At 37.5% G+C, this 18,225-nt stretch overlaps 1 protein-coding gene across 4 annotated transcripts in view; it reads right to left on the bottom strand.

The window, feature by feature from the left end:
• Positions 1-18,225, bottom strand: part of IFTAP (intraflagellar transport associated protein) — a 58,189-nt gene that overhangs the window by 36,740 nt on the left and 3,224 nt on the right. For 3 of the 4 annotated variants that reach the window (XM_082410578.1, XM_082410579.1, XM_082410582.1), the window contains exon 2: positions 5,127-5,281. In XM_082410578.1, the coding sequence (XP_082266704.1) occupies positions 5,127-5,268 (142 nt within the window). In that variant the 5' untranslated portion in view covers positions 5,269-5,281. Of the gene's footprint in view, positions 1-5,126; positions 5,282-18,225 lie in introns of those variants that run through there. The other variant, XM_082410580.1, reaches the window with a different exon arrangement.

Here is an 18,225-nt window from a genome sequence, read left to right as displayed (position 1 = left end):
GTGTTGAAATTCTACTATGGTTCCCAGTTAGCTAGTATATCAAAGCCAAACTCGGGGCATCATGACATCAGGGCATCCTTTCGCGGGCTTTTCTTCCTGTGCCTAGCCACTAACTGTGGATGTTCTTTAGGGTTGGTCTGAGGCCCTCCTATCTGTGTTTCTGACATCCCTCGTTCTCTTATTTTCTTTTTGTTTCATTTATTCAACAAATATTTATTAAGCATTGATTTATTCTACATTACCAGACACTGCTTTAGACACTAGAATAATAATGGTGAACAAAACCCCCAAGCAATCAGCCATCATGGAGCTTACACTCTGGAGAAGTACGGAGTGTAAGCGTTTTGGGGTAGCACATCCATTCCTATGGCTCACGTTATCCACATGCCCGGGAATCCCAGACCTTGAGAACTGCCCGATGCTGTATGGAAGGCAGAAAAGCAAAATGGTTCAGGGTACGGGCTCTGGAGCCACAATGACTAGTCCCATAATCCAATGCCATCACTAACTAGTTACACGACCTTAGGCAGTTCTGTTAGGGCTGCCATAACAAAATACCACAGGCTAGGTGGCTGAAACAACACAAATTTATTTTCCCACGCTTCTGGAGGCTAGAAGTCCGAGATCAAGGTGTAGGCAGGTCTGGTTTCTCCTGAGGCCCCTCACCTTAGCTTGCAAATGCTGCCTTCTCGCTGTGTCCTCCTGTGGTGTTCTCTCTGTGGACAGGCTCCCCTGGTGTCTCTTCTTATGAGGACACCAGTCATACCGAATTAGGGCCCCACCTTTATGACCTCATTTAATCTTAATTATCTCTTAAAAGGCTCTGTCTCCAAATACAGTTGCCGTACTGGTTAGGGCTGCAACAGATAAATTTTGAAGGGACACAATTTAGTCCATAACAGCAATTTACTTAACCTTAAGCCTTGGTTTCCTCATCTGTAAGTTGAGAATAATAAAAATAATAAAAATTAAAATGTAAAAAAGAAATTCACTAGGTAATTACAAAGATTGAGATGACCTGGGTAAAGTGCTAAGCATAATACCTAGTACTTAACAAATGTTAGCTGCTTATCAGTAAGAGAAGGTCAAACTCTCTCATGATTATTAAGATTATTAAAACCTAAGAAAAACTGAAACCTATTCAGAGGTTTTGAAACTAAGAGTTTGGGACAATCAAAGACTAGACCACCACCAGATTATAAAGCCACAGGCATAGCCATTTGTCCAGAACATTCAGACACACAATGTTCTACCTAAGGGGGAATTTAATTCAAATATTAACAAGTGTGAAGGGAGAAAGGGAGACTGAGATGACAGGATTTATTTTTTCAAATATATGTTGAAAGAACAATAAAATGCTAAAAACATGAAGTATTGAAAGTGAAATGAGAATGGCATAAAGAAAACAAGAAACAAAATTACACATCAAAATCAGAAACAAGATTTTGATCTCGACATAAGAAAATAGGTTAAAGTAGATAAATATGGCAGTTGAGTAAAAAGCTATTATTATGTGGTAATATAGAAACTGGTAAATCTGGATCCTAGGGTGTGGGAATACAGAAACTGGTAAATCTGGATCCTAGGTATTTTAAGAATGAAATGAGAGAATGAAATACAAAGTCCTATTTAAGAGTTAATCATAAAATCACAGTAGATTCATTTCAATTTCCAAAGCATTTTAAGCTGAAGTTGGTAAAATTGGCAACCTTAATGGAAATTAATCATTTAACCTGAAGCACAAAATCATAACAATAATGGTATGTGTGTGTGTGTGTGTGTATGTGTATGTGTGTGTATGTGTGTGTGTGAGACTATGAGTGCTTGAGAACACAAACTATATCTTAATTGTTTTTGAGTCTTTAGCATCTAAAACAAGAAACTCAGATTATAACAAGACACACGGAGGATTACTGAATGAATAAATGAATGAATGCATGAACAGAAAATCAAGTATAATTATTTATATCTGTGTTTTTGTAACCTAAAAAAAGATGGAAACACAACAGATAAGGAGGAAGAAGCATTTTTTCCTTTAGACAAATAGTCTAGTATAAATTAATTATATTCACAAAGAAACTGAAATACCAAAGATGGAAAGTCAGCCTCTTATCATTATCCACAGTAATGTCAAAAATATAACGTCTTCACTGATAATGAACAAAACCAAAATCTGCATGCTGATTTTCGAATACAAATCTTAAACTCGGTCTTACTTTCTTGCACTGATGACACTAATTAAGAATTCAATTATAAATGTCTGCTTAAAACTAATACGTAATATGTCTCTTTAAACATTCTGACGAGACACTGGAGTTATCATCAACTATGCGCTGTGATTATTAAAACCAGAGCTGCTTTTTAAAAAAACTGCAAAACATGGTCAACATAAATGTACTGCAGTTACAGTTATGGTACAATATTAACAGTTTCCAACTGTTTTCCAAGCATCTGAAGCAGTAATGTGAATTTCTTCAATAAGGTTACAGTTTAATTTTTTCCAGGGAAATATTTTTAATAGGATTACTGACCCCTTTAACACTCTTGGAAAGAAGATGAATCCCATAAACATTCTGGCATATAACTATTATAAAAATAAATAGAACAGTCAATCAGTGGAAATGGTAATGTACTTGAGATACTAAACTTACTAAAGAAATGTACGTAAGTATATGTGGTGATAGCCAGTTTAACACAGAAAAGACTCCACTACATATCAGCAAAACAACCAAATACACTAAGACAAATGAAGGGCTGGAAAGAAGGAGAAAACTTTGAAGAAACAGCTTTCATGTCTTCCGTCAAACAGAACTAACAAACAGAACACATTGACTGATCAATTTAGCTGGCTATCATTCAACTCTTAGGCCTGACCCTAAGTACTGTTCGGTTTTGCAGAAGGTATTTAAATGTTTCTGGGGGAAAAAAGGACACTTACTGATTTAAGACATATTTTTTTTTTTAATTATTATTTATTGATTTATTTATTTTTTGGCTGTGTTGGGTCTTCGTTTCTGTGCCAGGGCTTCCCCTAGTTGCGGCAAGCGGGGGCCACTCTTCATCGCCGTGCACGGGCCTCTCACTATCGCGGCCTCTCTGCTTGCGGAGCACAGGCTCCAGACGCGCAGGCTCAGCAGTTGTGGCTCACGGGCCCAGTTGCTCCGCGGCATGTGGGATCCTCCCAGACCAGGACTCGAACCCGTGTCCCCTGCATTAGCAGGCAGATTCTCAACCACTGCGCCACCAGGGAAGCCCTAAGACATATTTTTCCACTCACAAATCTTTGCTGTAAGAGGAATTTTTTCAGGTCATTAGTTTACAATGTGAGCTGGCGCCTAGGGACATTTTGAAAGGGAAAAAACTAGTGTGCTTGGAGATGCAGTTTATATGACTTGTGTCATCATTTATTTCAGCTCAGTTTGGGGCCTAAAACTGAACTCAAAATGAAGTCACCACATCTGAAACAGTTTCTCTCAGCATGGAATGAGCATACAGAAATTTGAAAAAAGAATAGACCCCTTATCCCAAAAACAAAAACAGCATAACCTCCTTAAAATATCCAAGTCCTTGCAAGAAGTTCTTAGTCTTTCAGAGTACAAAAATAAAGTCAGCCTTCTGAATAAATTTCCGAAATAATTTGGATTATCAAAATGCCACTGGCATACCAAAATGCATTAATTCTGCCAGTTTTACCCTTGTTTCCATACCCTACCCCAGCCAGTCATACTGCCATGTCTGGCTCTGGAAAACATGGAACTAAATCATTAGGCTCAGAGAAAGCAAGCATCTTCCTAAATCCATGTGCATAGATTGAAAGATGATTTGTCCATCATCAAGATTAATTTGATCCACGTATCATGCCAAAATAGATCATTCACAGCCCAAGTTAACAAGAATTTCCTAAATTCTCTATTTCCCTTAAGTGTAAACAAAATAGATAATGATATTCCCACTACCTAGCACAATAAAAGAATCAGGTTGGAATCACTTTTCCTTTTCTTCATTATAACTACCCTTCTTTTACATTTCTTAAGGACACATGAACTATGACTTCAAATCATGAAGTCAGGTATCCTGAGATTGTCATGACCAGATGCACACTGGACTCCGCTTAAGAGCTGAGTCAACAGTCTCCCGAATGTGGATCCCATGACTCAGAAAGGACCAAGGCTGAGAGCAAGAACTCAATGCCTACGGGAGCCACTTAAGGGAAGGAAGCAGGCAGGGTATACACAGGTTTTTCGAGTGTGTGAGAGCCAGAGAGTGTGTCCAACGAGGGAGGTCACATGGCAAGGGCTCCTGAACTCCAGCTGATATTGCCATCAGGGAAATAAGAGGTAACCGACCTTCTCACTTAATCAGCAAAAAAAAAGCAAATCAAGATCTTTATGTAAAATTTCCAACTTTTAACTATTGGCTCAATAAAACAACAATACTGCATGAGGCAACGAAACACATCACGAGAAACACACAGCACGGGTTTGGCCCTTAGGGTTTTAGTTATCACTCTGGTCTAAAAGGTTGTTTCCATTCTACAGAAAACATAGTATCATCATCATCACAACAACAACAACAACAACAATAATACTAGTACCTAGCCTTCATTAAGCATGTATGTGCTAGCCATTATGCTAACAGTTTCACATGGATTATCTCAAATAACCTTCATCAACCTTTAAGGTACTATTATTATCCCCTCTTTACTCAATGACCTCCCCCCAAGGCAGAAAGTGGCTATGGCAGAATCCAAAAGTGTGCAGTGTACAAAAAACATCCTACACTATGCTAGATTTCTTCAATGTTTTCAATACGCTTTTAAAAACCTCCACTTTTTGCACTTGTGTTTCTTCAAAAATAAAACGAAGGGATTATACTAAATGACTTCTCAAGTCCTCTTCAGTTCTCAAATTCAATGGCTCTGACTCCATAATACAACTCTTGATTGGATAAAAATGTTAGTATTTACATGCATCAGTTGCAAACGCCCTGATGAGAATTACCTGATCAAAGAGATAGAATGAATGAATGCTCATTCAATAGTCTTTCTGAAAAAGACAGCAAAGACATAAAACTATAATAAAATTCATTGTCTCAGCTGCTATAGAAAGTTTACGTCTCCATTTTACCTTTTGAAAGATGAGTGAAAGTGCTCAGAAATTCTTCATATGTTTGCTCGTGACAATTAACAAACTTATCCAAGACTTCTTCAATATGCCGATCTTCATCCATCACCTCCAATTCTGGTATCTGGCAGGCATTCCTATTCATGAAGCCACTTTATCTGTAAGACAAAGAAAAACATGAGCTACAAAGAGTTGTGCAGTACCAGCCTCTCCTAAAAATACTCCAGATGTGTAGGTAGAAGAATTCCAAGGCCCTAAAAGGACAAATCAAGATAGTTAGTAGAGCAATAAACCCTAGTTCAAAAGACCAGAGTTTTATTCCTATCTCAACTGCTGAACTGTTAACTATCACAATTTTATTTTTGCTTCAGTTCCTCATTTCCATCCTCTTAATTCACAGGAATATCATCACACAGTTACACAATTAGAAACCCAAAATCTGTCAAGGTAAGGTGAACTTCAAAGAATATGTCAAACAACCACCCTTCCAATGACAACAATAGTGGCTAATATTTATTAGTTCCTTTTGAGCACTTATTAGGTAACAGTTGCTGTTCCGAGCACTATTATGTTAACTTCATAAAAATTCTAGCTCACATCACAGAGCCAGTAGGCAGAAGTGTCAGTTCTAGAAGTGTGATCCTAGAACCCATGTCCTTAAGTACTTCACTATGTTTCTCTAACCATTGCATGACACACACACACCCCTCCATACTATTGCGCCATTGCTGCCAAACAGCTGACTTGTCTGTACTTTAACACATCCAGACACTGGAAACTCTGAATGTTCCAAAGAAGCCTTTGGACAGCTCTATTAAAGCCTCCTTCTAAGACTGAGCCTAAATCTGTCTCCCTGTACCCTACCCCAACTGGTCCCGAGTCCCTGGATGGGACTGAATAATTTCAATCCTTTTTATCCGTGATATCCTTTCAAATATTTGAACAAGCCTATACTGTCCTTTCTCAATCTTCTCATTTCATTCACTTAATTTCTTTTTCAAAACCCAGTTCAGAATTCAGTTTCTCTTTGAAAGCTTTAGCTTCCCATCTCCCATCATCACAGGAAGAGCAAATCATAATTTCTGTGCTGCCTCTCTATACTGTGTCTACTGTTCCACTTATCACATTGTATTGTAAATAGCTGTATACATTTGTGTCCTCTATTAGACTTAGAGCCCGTGAAAGGCAGGGTCCATGTCTTTTCATAGCTCAGGAGGTGGCATAGAGCTGGCAGTCCATCAGTCTTAACCTAAAATTATGCATTTGAGCAGGTACTATAGTCAGATATTGCTAGAAGCTGGCAAGAGACTCAACTAAACCTGCCCAATCACTATATCTGTACCTTGTATGACATGGCTTTGGGTCCTTTCACCCTTCTGATCAATCTACCTGGAAAAGATTTCACACTGCCTGCATCCCTTTAAAATATGCCGTCCAGAAATGAAGACAAGACTCCAGGTATGGTCTGGAGACAGTGAGATTTGACTAACTCTCACATTCTAAATGTTACACTCCTGCTTTATACCTGAAGATCACGTTCACATGCTAGTGGCCCCTTCACATTGTCAGCTCATTGACTGCTTCGCTAACTAAATGCTTGTCAGCTAAGACACAATGCCTCAATCCCTGAGGAGTTTGAACTTTGTTTTTAGTTGTGATATTTCATCTTGTTAAATTCCATTCATTCTGTGTGAAATATGATTCTTACACGGCTTTGAGAAAAATGACTATCTACAGAAAGCAGAAGAATAATGACAGCCTAAGCACCCAGTGTAATTCATGGGGGATAATAAAAAGGAGGGGTTCTCTGATACTGTATAGACACCATGGTTCTTCTATTTTTCCAAAACAAGAGTGAAAATCTGGTGTCTGTTATTAACTTTATTTATTTGGTATTTACCAAAAAGCTCAGAAAAAAATAATAGTAAAACAAAAATGTATTCGTAAGATGATACCCAAAGTCACCTAGTGGCAAGACCTGACCTGAATTAATATGAAAGTGTTTATGACTTTTATTTATTCTATTTAAATAGTATAACTATTCATATGCTTCCCTGAAAAAATACTAATGGGCTTGCTTTTGAGGTGCTTTCCTGATCCCACCAGAGATTTTCTGTAATATGTGGCATTTTCCCTGATTACCTTTCTAAACTCCAAAAACTTCTGAATTCTGAAAGACATCTGACCCCAAGGGTTTTAAACCGGAATTGCGAAGCTACGAGAACCTCCCAAGATTGCTGTGAGGATTAGATGAATATACATGGGGCCTCAAGAAATGTCAGCCGTGATGATGATGATGATAATGGATCAGTCTTAGTACTCTGTCCTTTGTCTACATGAAGACATGTTTTGACTGTGACCCCTTTGACTTTGAAGGTACTAATATTACCGAAAGATTAATTAAGAGAATTCGTGATACATTACAACCCTAGATAAAACATGGTATTGTAGAAGTCCAAGTGAAAATAAAAAGTGTAGCTATGTGCCAACCCAAAATGAAAGAAACTGTTTCAAGCTATTTGTACCTGAAAATTAGATATAGGAAAAAGCACCAGTTACAGTGTATGCAAATTTACCTATAATACTAACAGGCTTCAGCAATCCATAGTTTAATATATTATGCTTGCAGTTGCTAGATAATAAATAATGATAAGTTCAAAGGTGGCTATTATTTTACTATCAGTAGGACATGTACTTAATTACAAAAATGTCTGCTCTTCCAGAAGTGCATCCCAGCAAGATTCCAACACTGTATTACATCAATCTCTTTCTCAAGGCTTCTCAGGTAATCTACTTCTACAGGCAAAATATCAAACAGAAGCAGCCAGGTTGTACTTTATATTGCTGTAAATGCCTTCTCATGGATGCTTTAAGGGTGATAATAGAAATTTCTTTAAACTTCCTTTGCAATTCTCAAATTGGTGTATTTTGAGTATTTAGCCTTAACACATCTCAGTTTTACTAAAAGGCAAACAATCAACAAGCTGTACACAGCACAAATTCAAAATCTTTCAATGCCTTTAATTTTATTCATGTGGTTACCAGAATACAGAAGAGGTTGTTTTTACTGACTGTTTTAAAGACTTTTGGAAAATCCAGTTTTACAAGCTGTCATTGTTTAGAGAGTTTAACAGATACCCACCTTCAAATTTAGAACTTTCCTTATCTATAAAAATATAAATAACCTCATGTTAAAAGTCCCCAGAGACTGACAGAGCAGATAATCATTTACCAGACAGTCAAGTGGTTTATGCAAATCTAAGTGGTTTTCTAGAAGGAAGCAATGCTTTTTCAGTTACCATTCACATTAGTTTGTGTTTTTACCATAAAGTATTTTTCTAAAAGAGAAAAAGGAAGAGACAGAGAGACATATACTTGGATAACAGGATTCTTTGTTTTGGTTTGGTGTTTTGTTTTAAGGCTTAAAGCTCCACATAAAAGACCCAGAGCATACTGTGATAACTAAATGTATAACAACGCCCACTGGTAAATCAGAAGTAACACTTTCACAGTCACAGCACCCAGCAGGAACCACTGGGAGGATGTATTGCTCTGCTTGGACTACTGAACTTCACAGGGAGACCACAAGCTTCCTTAGGAGCACGGGTCTCTTCTTACTGAGTCACTGGGAGCTAGCAAGAAAGTCACATAACCTTCCTGGAGTCCCCTTTCCTACTAACAAATAATGAAACTAATGACCACTCACACTCAAGCCGGTTAGTGTCACCTGCTCTCTGAAAGGACATGTAACTAGATGAGGCTGGTACTGAACCCAAGTTTGACTGCTCACTGCTGGAAAGACCAATACTTGAGAGACAAGTGTTGGTGAAAACGGAAAAGCTGCTTTATTCAGGAGCTTATGCCATGGCTGTAATTCCCCGCTGTCAACCCTTCATTCCATGGCTATGGAATAGCAGCCACGGTCTGTCTTTTGTAACTTTTTCTAGGAGAGAGCAAAAGCAATGGTTGCAACATTGTATTATATACTCAGAGCCCTCAGTGAATGGTTTAGGAGTTTCAGTTTTTAATTGATCCTCCCCTGTCATCAAGTTCAGGTCCACTTGGGGCCAGCTGGTTGAACCCACAGAACATTATCTGGACAGTTTGGGGTCATAAATCAAGACATTGGTTTAAGATAACAATTATGAAAAAAATTAAGTTGGGCTTGTTCTTCCTTTGTTTGTACATTCCCTCACTTCCCTAGTTAGTAGCTGTTTGAATCTGCTCTTTGGAACTCAGGGAAGATCTGGGAGACTAGAGCCTTTTTACAAACAAGAGGCAGGCAGAGGACATGGGGTGGGGAGGGGGGTGTCTGTCCCAGGAAGGTCCTTGTGAAGGGTACCTGCTCCTTTACAGGCATTATTATTATAAAATTTGGTATGTGGAATTATCACCATTGCTGTAGCATATCTTTGATGCTTATCTTCAGATCCCTGCTTCATGTGACTTAGCTAAACAAAACACAACTGTCAGAGACGAGAGTGATAAGCCTTAAGAAACAAGTCACCCTGAGCTAGTGTCCTCTCAAAATACATAACCTGCTTTCTAACAGCACAGAAAGGTGTATGCCTGCAAAAAGGTTTGTTTGTGTTTTTTTAAATTGTGAGGTTTACCACTGATGCTTGAAAGTAATAAATAATAACACATTTTTAAAGAGCTGTGCAGGGGCCATCAAAGCCCACATTCTCAAATTCTCATAGTTCTTCTCAATAAGAAGCTCCTGCTGTGTGAAATGTAAAATGGGATATTTTAAAAAGAATTCACCTAGCCTGAGGAATGAAACCATCAACCTTGATACTTCAAAGGCTAGGTCTCTTTTTATACTTTGGAAAATGGACAAATCTCAAAAGACCAAACTACACTGTAAGGGTATAGATTTATTGACATGATAGAAGAGACCCGGTGTGAACTGATGGCTTCTGCCTTGACTGAACAACAACTATTTTGCATCCTATAATATTTTGTATGTCGTTTAGATCATATTAAGGAGTACGAAATCCAATGACAGAAATTGCCAAAGATTCTCAGAGTTGAGAGAAACCTAAAGGTCACCTAGTCCAATCACAGAGAACAAATAAAGGAATCTGGAAAAGAAACTGTAAGTGAGGTTTTTGTCAACTAATGACTCTATTGATGAGCAGTATCATGTGGTTCTTGTATCACAAACAGTAATGAGATGCTCTTGATTATGATTTTTAAGGCATACACGAAGTCATCAGGAACTTAAACAAAAAGCAGCAATCTCACCCTGGTTGGATGTATCCATGCATCTGACTACAACCACATTCTGTACCCCAATAACATATAAAACATCTTGAGACAAAGCACACACACACACAGACACATATGCATATATACCATTGTTTTAGACATCTACCAGTAGGAACAAGAAAACAAAGGAAAAGAGGAAGGCATAAATACAAAACACCTTACAAAACAGAAAAGGATCTAAACTCCTTTACAGTTTATCAGGATGAGATAAAGACATACATTCTAGCATCTAAGAATACACAGCATTCCAATTTATAAGTTTCTCCCAACAAGCCTTTTCTAATACGTTAAAAAGCATGGAATTCTCCATTATACCGAAAAAGTTGACAGTATAAGCCTCTGGACTTCCATATAAACTCCCCTAGGTACAAGCCTCTGCAGTGAATATTATGGAAAGCATTTGTGGGAGGCAGGAGAGGCTTAGGGCTGAATGTTGATTACAAAGCTTTAGAAGACAGAAGTTGTGTATTGTCATCTGTGCAGAGGTCTCAGAAGTACACACGTCTTTGTTTTACTTTTTCCTTGACAAAAGATCTCACCTTAAGGAAAAGAGAAAGAGAAGACACCCAGTAAAAGTTTACCAAGAAATGTTGGAACTCAGGCGTGTTGATTGTTTTCCTCTTGCAGAAAGCTCTGGAGGATGGGAATAATACTAATCTATAAAATTACATGTTTAAGCAGAAACTTTCCTCTTGAAAAATTTGCTTCCCTTTCCTGATCATCCATCCAAGTTACTGCAATGGGGTTTCTTGAGGCTATCATTCATTAAGCCCTGTTGTTCATCAGCAGATTGTATAAAATCAATTTTATTTCCCCAAAATATACTTTTCCTCCAAGCTGTTTAAGTCAATCCAGAAACATCTACATTGACTCACTGAGGCAGGTCAACTATTAGACTGTTTTCAACTACACAGTTATTAATTCCATTAAACAAAAATGCAAACAGCTAAGCATTCAGAACTGCCTCTCCCCGCTCACTCCCTATTGTTTTTTTAAAAAGCAAATTACCTGTGGACATGGAAGCTGAAAGATATACCCATAAGACAAATTTCAGAAAATCCATTGTTTTTGAAAGCAGAAAGATACCTTTTCACTACCATTTTTTGTTTCTTAATTTGCTTTTCTGAAAAATTTAAGTCATGTGTAATCACAAGTCAATACCCTACCTTCACCCCCTAACAAAACTCCTACAAGCATATTAACCGAACTCTAGACTAGTACATTTTATCAAGAAAAATGTACAATACACATATTTCAATCTTATTCAAAACTGATCTCCTAGCCTCAGAAATGTGATCAACTACCTCAGTGAGTTACAGACAATAACAGTGAGTTTTTCAGTGAACATTTTTTCAAGGCCCCTGATAAAGCTGTGAATCCATAAGACAGTAGAGTTTCTAAGTTAACTTTAGAGCTCTATAATCATGCAATAAGATTTCAATCATAAAAGATTTATTAGCTCAATTGTAATCCCACCTTCCCATGGGACGCAATGTCCCATTATTGCTCATTTTATCTGTACTGCATAACTACTGTGGCACAAAGGCATCTACTCTTAATCAAAATCATCCCTTTTTCTCCAGCTCCGGAGCCTGTTGGCCACATGCACGGTGCACAGCACTTTCACAAAACCAGAAAGCCTGCTTTAAAGCAACACCTGCACAGCTAGTTAGGAGCAGGTGTAGACCAACCAAACTAAATCAACTCTGCTTTTAGGAATTCATTTCCAAGTGTTTTGAAATGCCAGATCTTGCAAATAAAATTGACCTTTTCATTTGACATTCTCTTAAAAGAAATAAGATTTTAAAATGTATTTCTCAGCTATTTTTGATTCTAAATTCCTATGACCGTGGAATAATAAATGGGCCTTAAGAAGTAATACAGTGCTTCCCTAGCTTCCAATTTCTCTCAACATTTTATTTGCAACTTTGCCTTGATGTACACCACATAACATACACACACACCAAGATAAAAACAATTTCTTTTTGCCATCATGGTTTCTATACTCAAAGGTAGAAATTAACATACACAAATTCCCTCCTTCTCTAAGAATAAAAATTTTAAGTGCATTTTCTTTCTAGTACAACATTGTAAAACACCTCTGAAATTTTGCTCCATTTTATTTTACAACTAAGTGTCCACTTTAAATCATGGAACATTCTGGTCAGATGGCTGTATTTAATTCATTACTTTAAATAAAAAAATGACAAAAAAAAATATGACAAGTCACTTGTCACATTCTTCTCTTGACAATCCATCATACTAACTGTAGATTGCTTCCTTCTATACGTTTCCTTTTCCTTCCTCTTTTCTCCTCTTGGCTAGTTTCAGTTGTGGCTTCTATCATGGGATTCATTCTACAGACCAAACATCTCCCTTTCCCACACTATTTATATTATTTCCTGAAAAATCAGCCACTTATTAAAAAAGTAAAAATTGTCTATGCCTATTTGAATGCTATGAAAAGCTGCCACTGACCTCATTTCAAACACTTGCTAACCCATTGAGCAACAATGTCATTTAAGTTTTTTCTCCATTTATAAGATGGGGATGGAAATGCTTGAGAGGTCACTGCATTTCTTAAGAAACACTGTCATGAGTTCACAAAACTGTGCTCCTCCCCTACCCACCTCAACCCACCATGTACACACACCCCTGCAGCTATGTTACCCTTTCAAGTTATTTAACTTTTCTGGCCTTAAGCAGTTTGAATGTAGGTATAAGGGGACTGGACTTGAAGTTGTCTTCCATCTCTGATGTTCTATTTTTCTCCAAGTATGCTTCCTTTTCATTCAATTACTATGTCAGTATATCCCATTACTAAGTTTTTTATCTCCTCTGTGGAATAAAAATTATTCTACTCTGTAATGACACTGACTTGTATTCTTTCATCGTCCACTGTCTTTGGATTTAAGGCACGAGAAATCCATATATTTCGGTAGGAATTTGACTCTGCCCCTATAATTGTGATTTCTTGGTGAACTTTTAAGAACTTTTAAGAAAGGGTGAGCATAGGAAGAATGTAAAACATGTTTATCCACAATCAAAAATTTGCTTCATCCTACTATCATGCGTGTTCCTTAAGGGCAAGAGCTGAGTCTGTGATTTTTTTTTTTCCTAATTCTCCACATGACTCTATACATAGTGGATACTCAATAAATATTGTTCATGGCTTCACATTTAGTTTCTATTCTGAGGACTTTGGTAGACTGGGGGCTCTGAAGGAGATCACTGTGAGTCTAACGCTCTCCTAATGTGTGGCAAGCGCTCAGGGTTTAAAAATCCATTTCCAAATACGTTGCTAATTTCCAGTCTCTTTAGGAGACAACTAACCCATTTAGCAAAAAACTGCCTGTTTTCTGGTGTTAGCAGAATGCAAAGGCTAAAACACTTACCTAAACCTACCCCTGGTTCCTAGGTTGCACTTCTTACTTTATATTTACTGTGGCGATAACCAATATGTCAATTTTATGAGAGCTGTCACTGATGCTGGAATTTCAAGTGCCATAATCATTATACAACACCATAAATAGGTTAGAGAAATAACCCAATACTCTTTTGCAGACAAAGAAAAAAAAAATCATCATGGAAGTAACAGAAGAGATGATGACACTTTTTTAAGGAATGGACCAACATTCCAAATGACAAGAATCAGCCAAACAACTGAGCTACTTGTCAGTTTTTTAAAAGTCAACCCTGAAAATATATCCTAAAATTTGGCAAAAAATGAAAATCTTCACTTACACAAATATATTTATGGCACCATCATCATTACACAAGATCTACTGAGTACACTCTTTATAACAGTTTATATCCATTAATCCTCCCAGTAAGGCAGGTATTGTCCCTGTTTTAGAGATAAGGAAATTGAAGGTCAAAAAGGCCATTCAGCTAGTAAGTGGCAGAACTAAGACTCAACTCCAAATCTGTCTACCTCTGATCCCTGCATTCTATCATCTAAGCCACATAGAACCTGATTAAATGACCAACAATACTGAATGGTCAGATATATTTACTTAATGGAATTTTAGGCAACTAGTAAAAATTTTGGAATAAAATATACATTTCATAGTATATATGAAATAATGTTACATTAAAAAGATAAAACAAAATTTAAATACATTCTTATCATAACTAAGTAAAAATATGTATACATTTGGATAAAAATTAGAATAGAGCACAAAGAAATGAAAAGTTTTATAGTCGGGAAATGGGCTTAATAAATGGTATACATTTTTCTTGATGTAACTGTTTTTAATGAATTGTTTAAAATTAGGTCAGCTACAGTAATCAAGACAGTGTGGTATCGGTGAAAGAATATACAAATAGATCAATGGAACAGAATAGAGAACCCAGAAATAGACCTACGTAAGTACAGCTAACTGATCTTTGACCAAGGAGCAAAGGCAATACAATGGAGCAAAGACAGTCTTTTCAACAAAGGGTTATGGAACAACTGGACATCCACATGCAAAAACAGGAATCTAGACACAGACTTTATACCCTTCACAAGAATTAACTCAGAGTGGATCACAGACCTAAGTGTTAACAACAAAAATTATAAAACTCCTAGAAGATAACATAGAAGAAAACCTAGATGACCTTGGGTATGGCAATGACTTTTTAGACATAACAATAAAGGCGTGATCCATGAAGGAAATAACTGATAAGCTGAACTTCATCAAAATTAAAAACTTATGCTCTCCAAAAGACACTAACAGGACTTCCCTAGTGGCACAGTGGTTAAGAATCCGCCTGCCAAGTCAGGGGACACGGGTTCGATCCCTGGTCCGGGAAGATCCCACATGCCACAGAGCAACTAAGCCTGTGCACCACAACTGCTGAGCCTGTGCTCTACAGCCCATGAGCCACAACTACTGAAGCCCACGTGCCACAACTACTGAAGCACAACTACCGTGTGCTCTAGGGCCCGCATGCTGCAACTACTGAGCCTGTGTGCTGCAACTGCTGAAGCCTGCGCACCTAGAGCCCGTGCTCCACAACAAGAGAAACCACCACAAAGAGAAGCCCGCTACAACAAAGAGTAGCCCCCGCTCACCACAACTAGAGAAAGCCCGTGCTCAGCAATGAAGACCCAACGCAGCCGAATAAATAAATAAATAAAACTATAAAAAAATAAAATAACAAAAGACACTGACAAGAGAATGAAAAGAAAAGCCACAGGATAGGAGAGAATACTTGCAAAAGACACATCTGGTAAAATACCGTTATCCAAAATATACATAGAACTCTTAAAATACAATAATAAGAAGACAAACAACTTGATTAAAAAATGGACCAAATGCCTTACTAGCCACCTCACTAAAGAAGACATAGAGATGACAAATAAGCAAATGAAAAGATGCTCCACATCATATGTCATTAGGAAAATGAAAATTAAAACAAGATAACTACTACACACCTATTAGAATGGCCAAAATCCAGAACACTGACACCACCAACTGCTGGCTAGGATGTACAGCGACATGAACTCTCACTCATCGGTGGTGGTTATGCAAAATCACACGGCCACTTTGGAAGACAGTTTGGCGGTTTCTAACACAACTAAACATACTCTTAACATATGAATTATCAATAGTGCTCCTTGGTATTTACCCAAAGGAGTTGAAAACTTATGTCCACACAAAAACCTGCACATGGATGTTTGCGGCAGCTTTATTCATAATTGCCAAAACCTGAAAGCAACCAAGATGTCCTTCAGCAGGAAAATACAATAGATAAACTGTGGAATATCCAGACAATGGAATATTATTCAGAGCGAAAAAGAAATGAGCTATCAAGTCATAAAAAGACTAGGAGGAAACTTAAATGTATATTACTAAGTGAAAGAAGCCAATCTGAAAACTATATGACATTCTGGAGTATGCAAAACTATGGAAACAGTAAAAAGATCAGTGGTTACCATGGATTGAGGGGAGGGAGCAACAAACAGGTGGAGCACAGAAAATTTTTAGGGCAGTGAAATTATTCTGCATGATACTGTAATAGTAGATACGTGCCATTATACATTTGTCCAAACCCATCGAATGTACATCACCAAGAGTGAATGTTAATGTAACTTTGAGTGATAATAATGTGTCAATGTAGGTGCATCGATTTTAACAAATGTACCTCTGGTGGGAGATGTTGGTAATGAGGGAGGCTATGAGTGAGTGGGGGGCACGAGGTATATGGGAACTCTCTGTACCTTCCACACAATTTTACTGCGAACCTAAAACTGCTCTAAAAACTTAGGTCTATTTTAAAAAATTAAGTCAGCTTTTTCATCTGTTCTCAACCCTTTGGTTTATTCTTCCTTTGATTATGAAACTTTGGAGTGGGAATGGGGAGGCTCCTATCATAGTTTTTAAGACCACTGTGGAATATTTTCCTGGGATGAGCACTTCAAAGACATTATCTCATTTAGTCTTTTTGCAACAATCTTTTGATGTAAATATTTCTATCCCCATTTCAGAGATGGGGAAAAAAGAGGCTTAAGGATTAAGATGACTCCACCTGGAAAATGGCAAAGCTGGCAGAGAAAACCAGGTCAGCTTGACTCTAAAGCCCATTTTCTTAATCATTCCACTATACAATATTACAGAGCAGTTCCCTGATACAAAGTTGGTGGTAGGCCTCCCATAATCAGAACTCCTTCTAAGCCTTGCGTTAAAGAAAATGAGACCATTGAGGAGCAATTCACGGTCAAAATAACTGACGTTAGTATTAGTAGTCTCTGCTTTAGGAAAAATAATTTCCCATTTGAATCATGATAGTATTTTTTAAATCATGTTAATTATTTAAACATTAAATATTAATGTTTAAATAATAAACATTATTATTGTTTATTAATTATATAAACATTATATTATTGTTTATTAAATGTTTAAATAATAAACATTTAATAAACATATTAAACATTCTAAAATGTTTTTAATAAATCAGGATTTTACCAGTTTTTTTTTTTTTTTGGTCTTTACAGATAATAGTAGATTATGTTTCCATTGTTCACCAGTAAGGAAACAGTTAAATCTTGAGGGTACACCCTGGTTGGATAGCTCCCTTAACCATCTAAAGAAAAAAAAAAGGTCACAGTCAGTTACTCCCGTTAGATCAGCGTTCACTGGAACATCTGTAGGCACACATACATACTCTCTTTACCGCCATCCTTCTGCAGGCCACGGTCAGAGTGAGCAGTCAGTCAATCTTCCCCAAGCGCTGACATTTAATACCTGGTTTAGCGGCAAAGATTCAGAGAGGGGTGAGCAGTGCCCCTGGCCTTCAGGTAGGTCCAATAACTTCATTTCTACCAGAGCTAAGATACGGGAGCCTACGTTTGTCAACTTTAAGGGAAAGGTGCCCCCCTTCAGCAGTATGTTAGTTCCACGTGGATTGGGTGTCTAGATGGGGAAGGGATGATGTAGAATTTGGAAAGAGAGGGGCTTTCTGGTCTCAGGCTGCTGCAAGGATTTTATTCCTGTGGTATCAGTGTTGAAATTTTAATCTTAGTGCATAAATGCTTCTCTGGCATAAGTGTCAGAAGGAAGACCTAATCCTGGTTTTACTGCCAGCAAAAAAATCAAACAATGTATACCTCAAACCTGATAAACCGTGCAAGATAGTGTTAATTCGTACACTAAACGACTGCAGTTACATGAGGTTACCTGCTATTTTGGAGCAATCAGGAAAACGGGCAACACTGATCAGCAAGATTTAATGCTTCCGAGTACAGTAGCTTTCTTTGGAAGGAAAAAAGTGTCAGTTCAGACACAGGAAACTACAAACCCAGACCTTACACCATTAGCCCTCTTTTGATTCTCAACTATGCCCT

The sequence above is a fragment of the Balaenoptera physalus genome (assembly GCF_965194825.1).
Source record: "Balaenoptera physalus genome assembly, chromosome: 10".
In the NCBI taxonomy this organism is placed as follows: Eukaryota; Metazoa; Chordata; class Mammalia; order Artiodactyla; family Balaenopteridae; genus Balaenoptera; species Balaenoptera physalus.
This window is presented reverse-complemented; position numbering and strand designations above follow the sequence as displayed.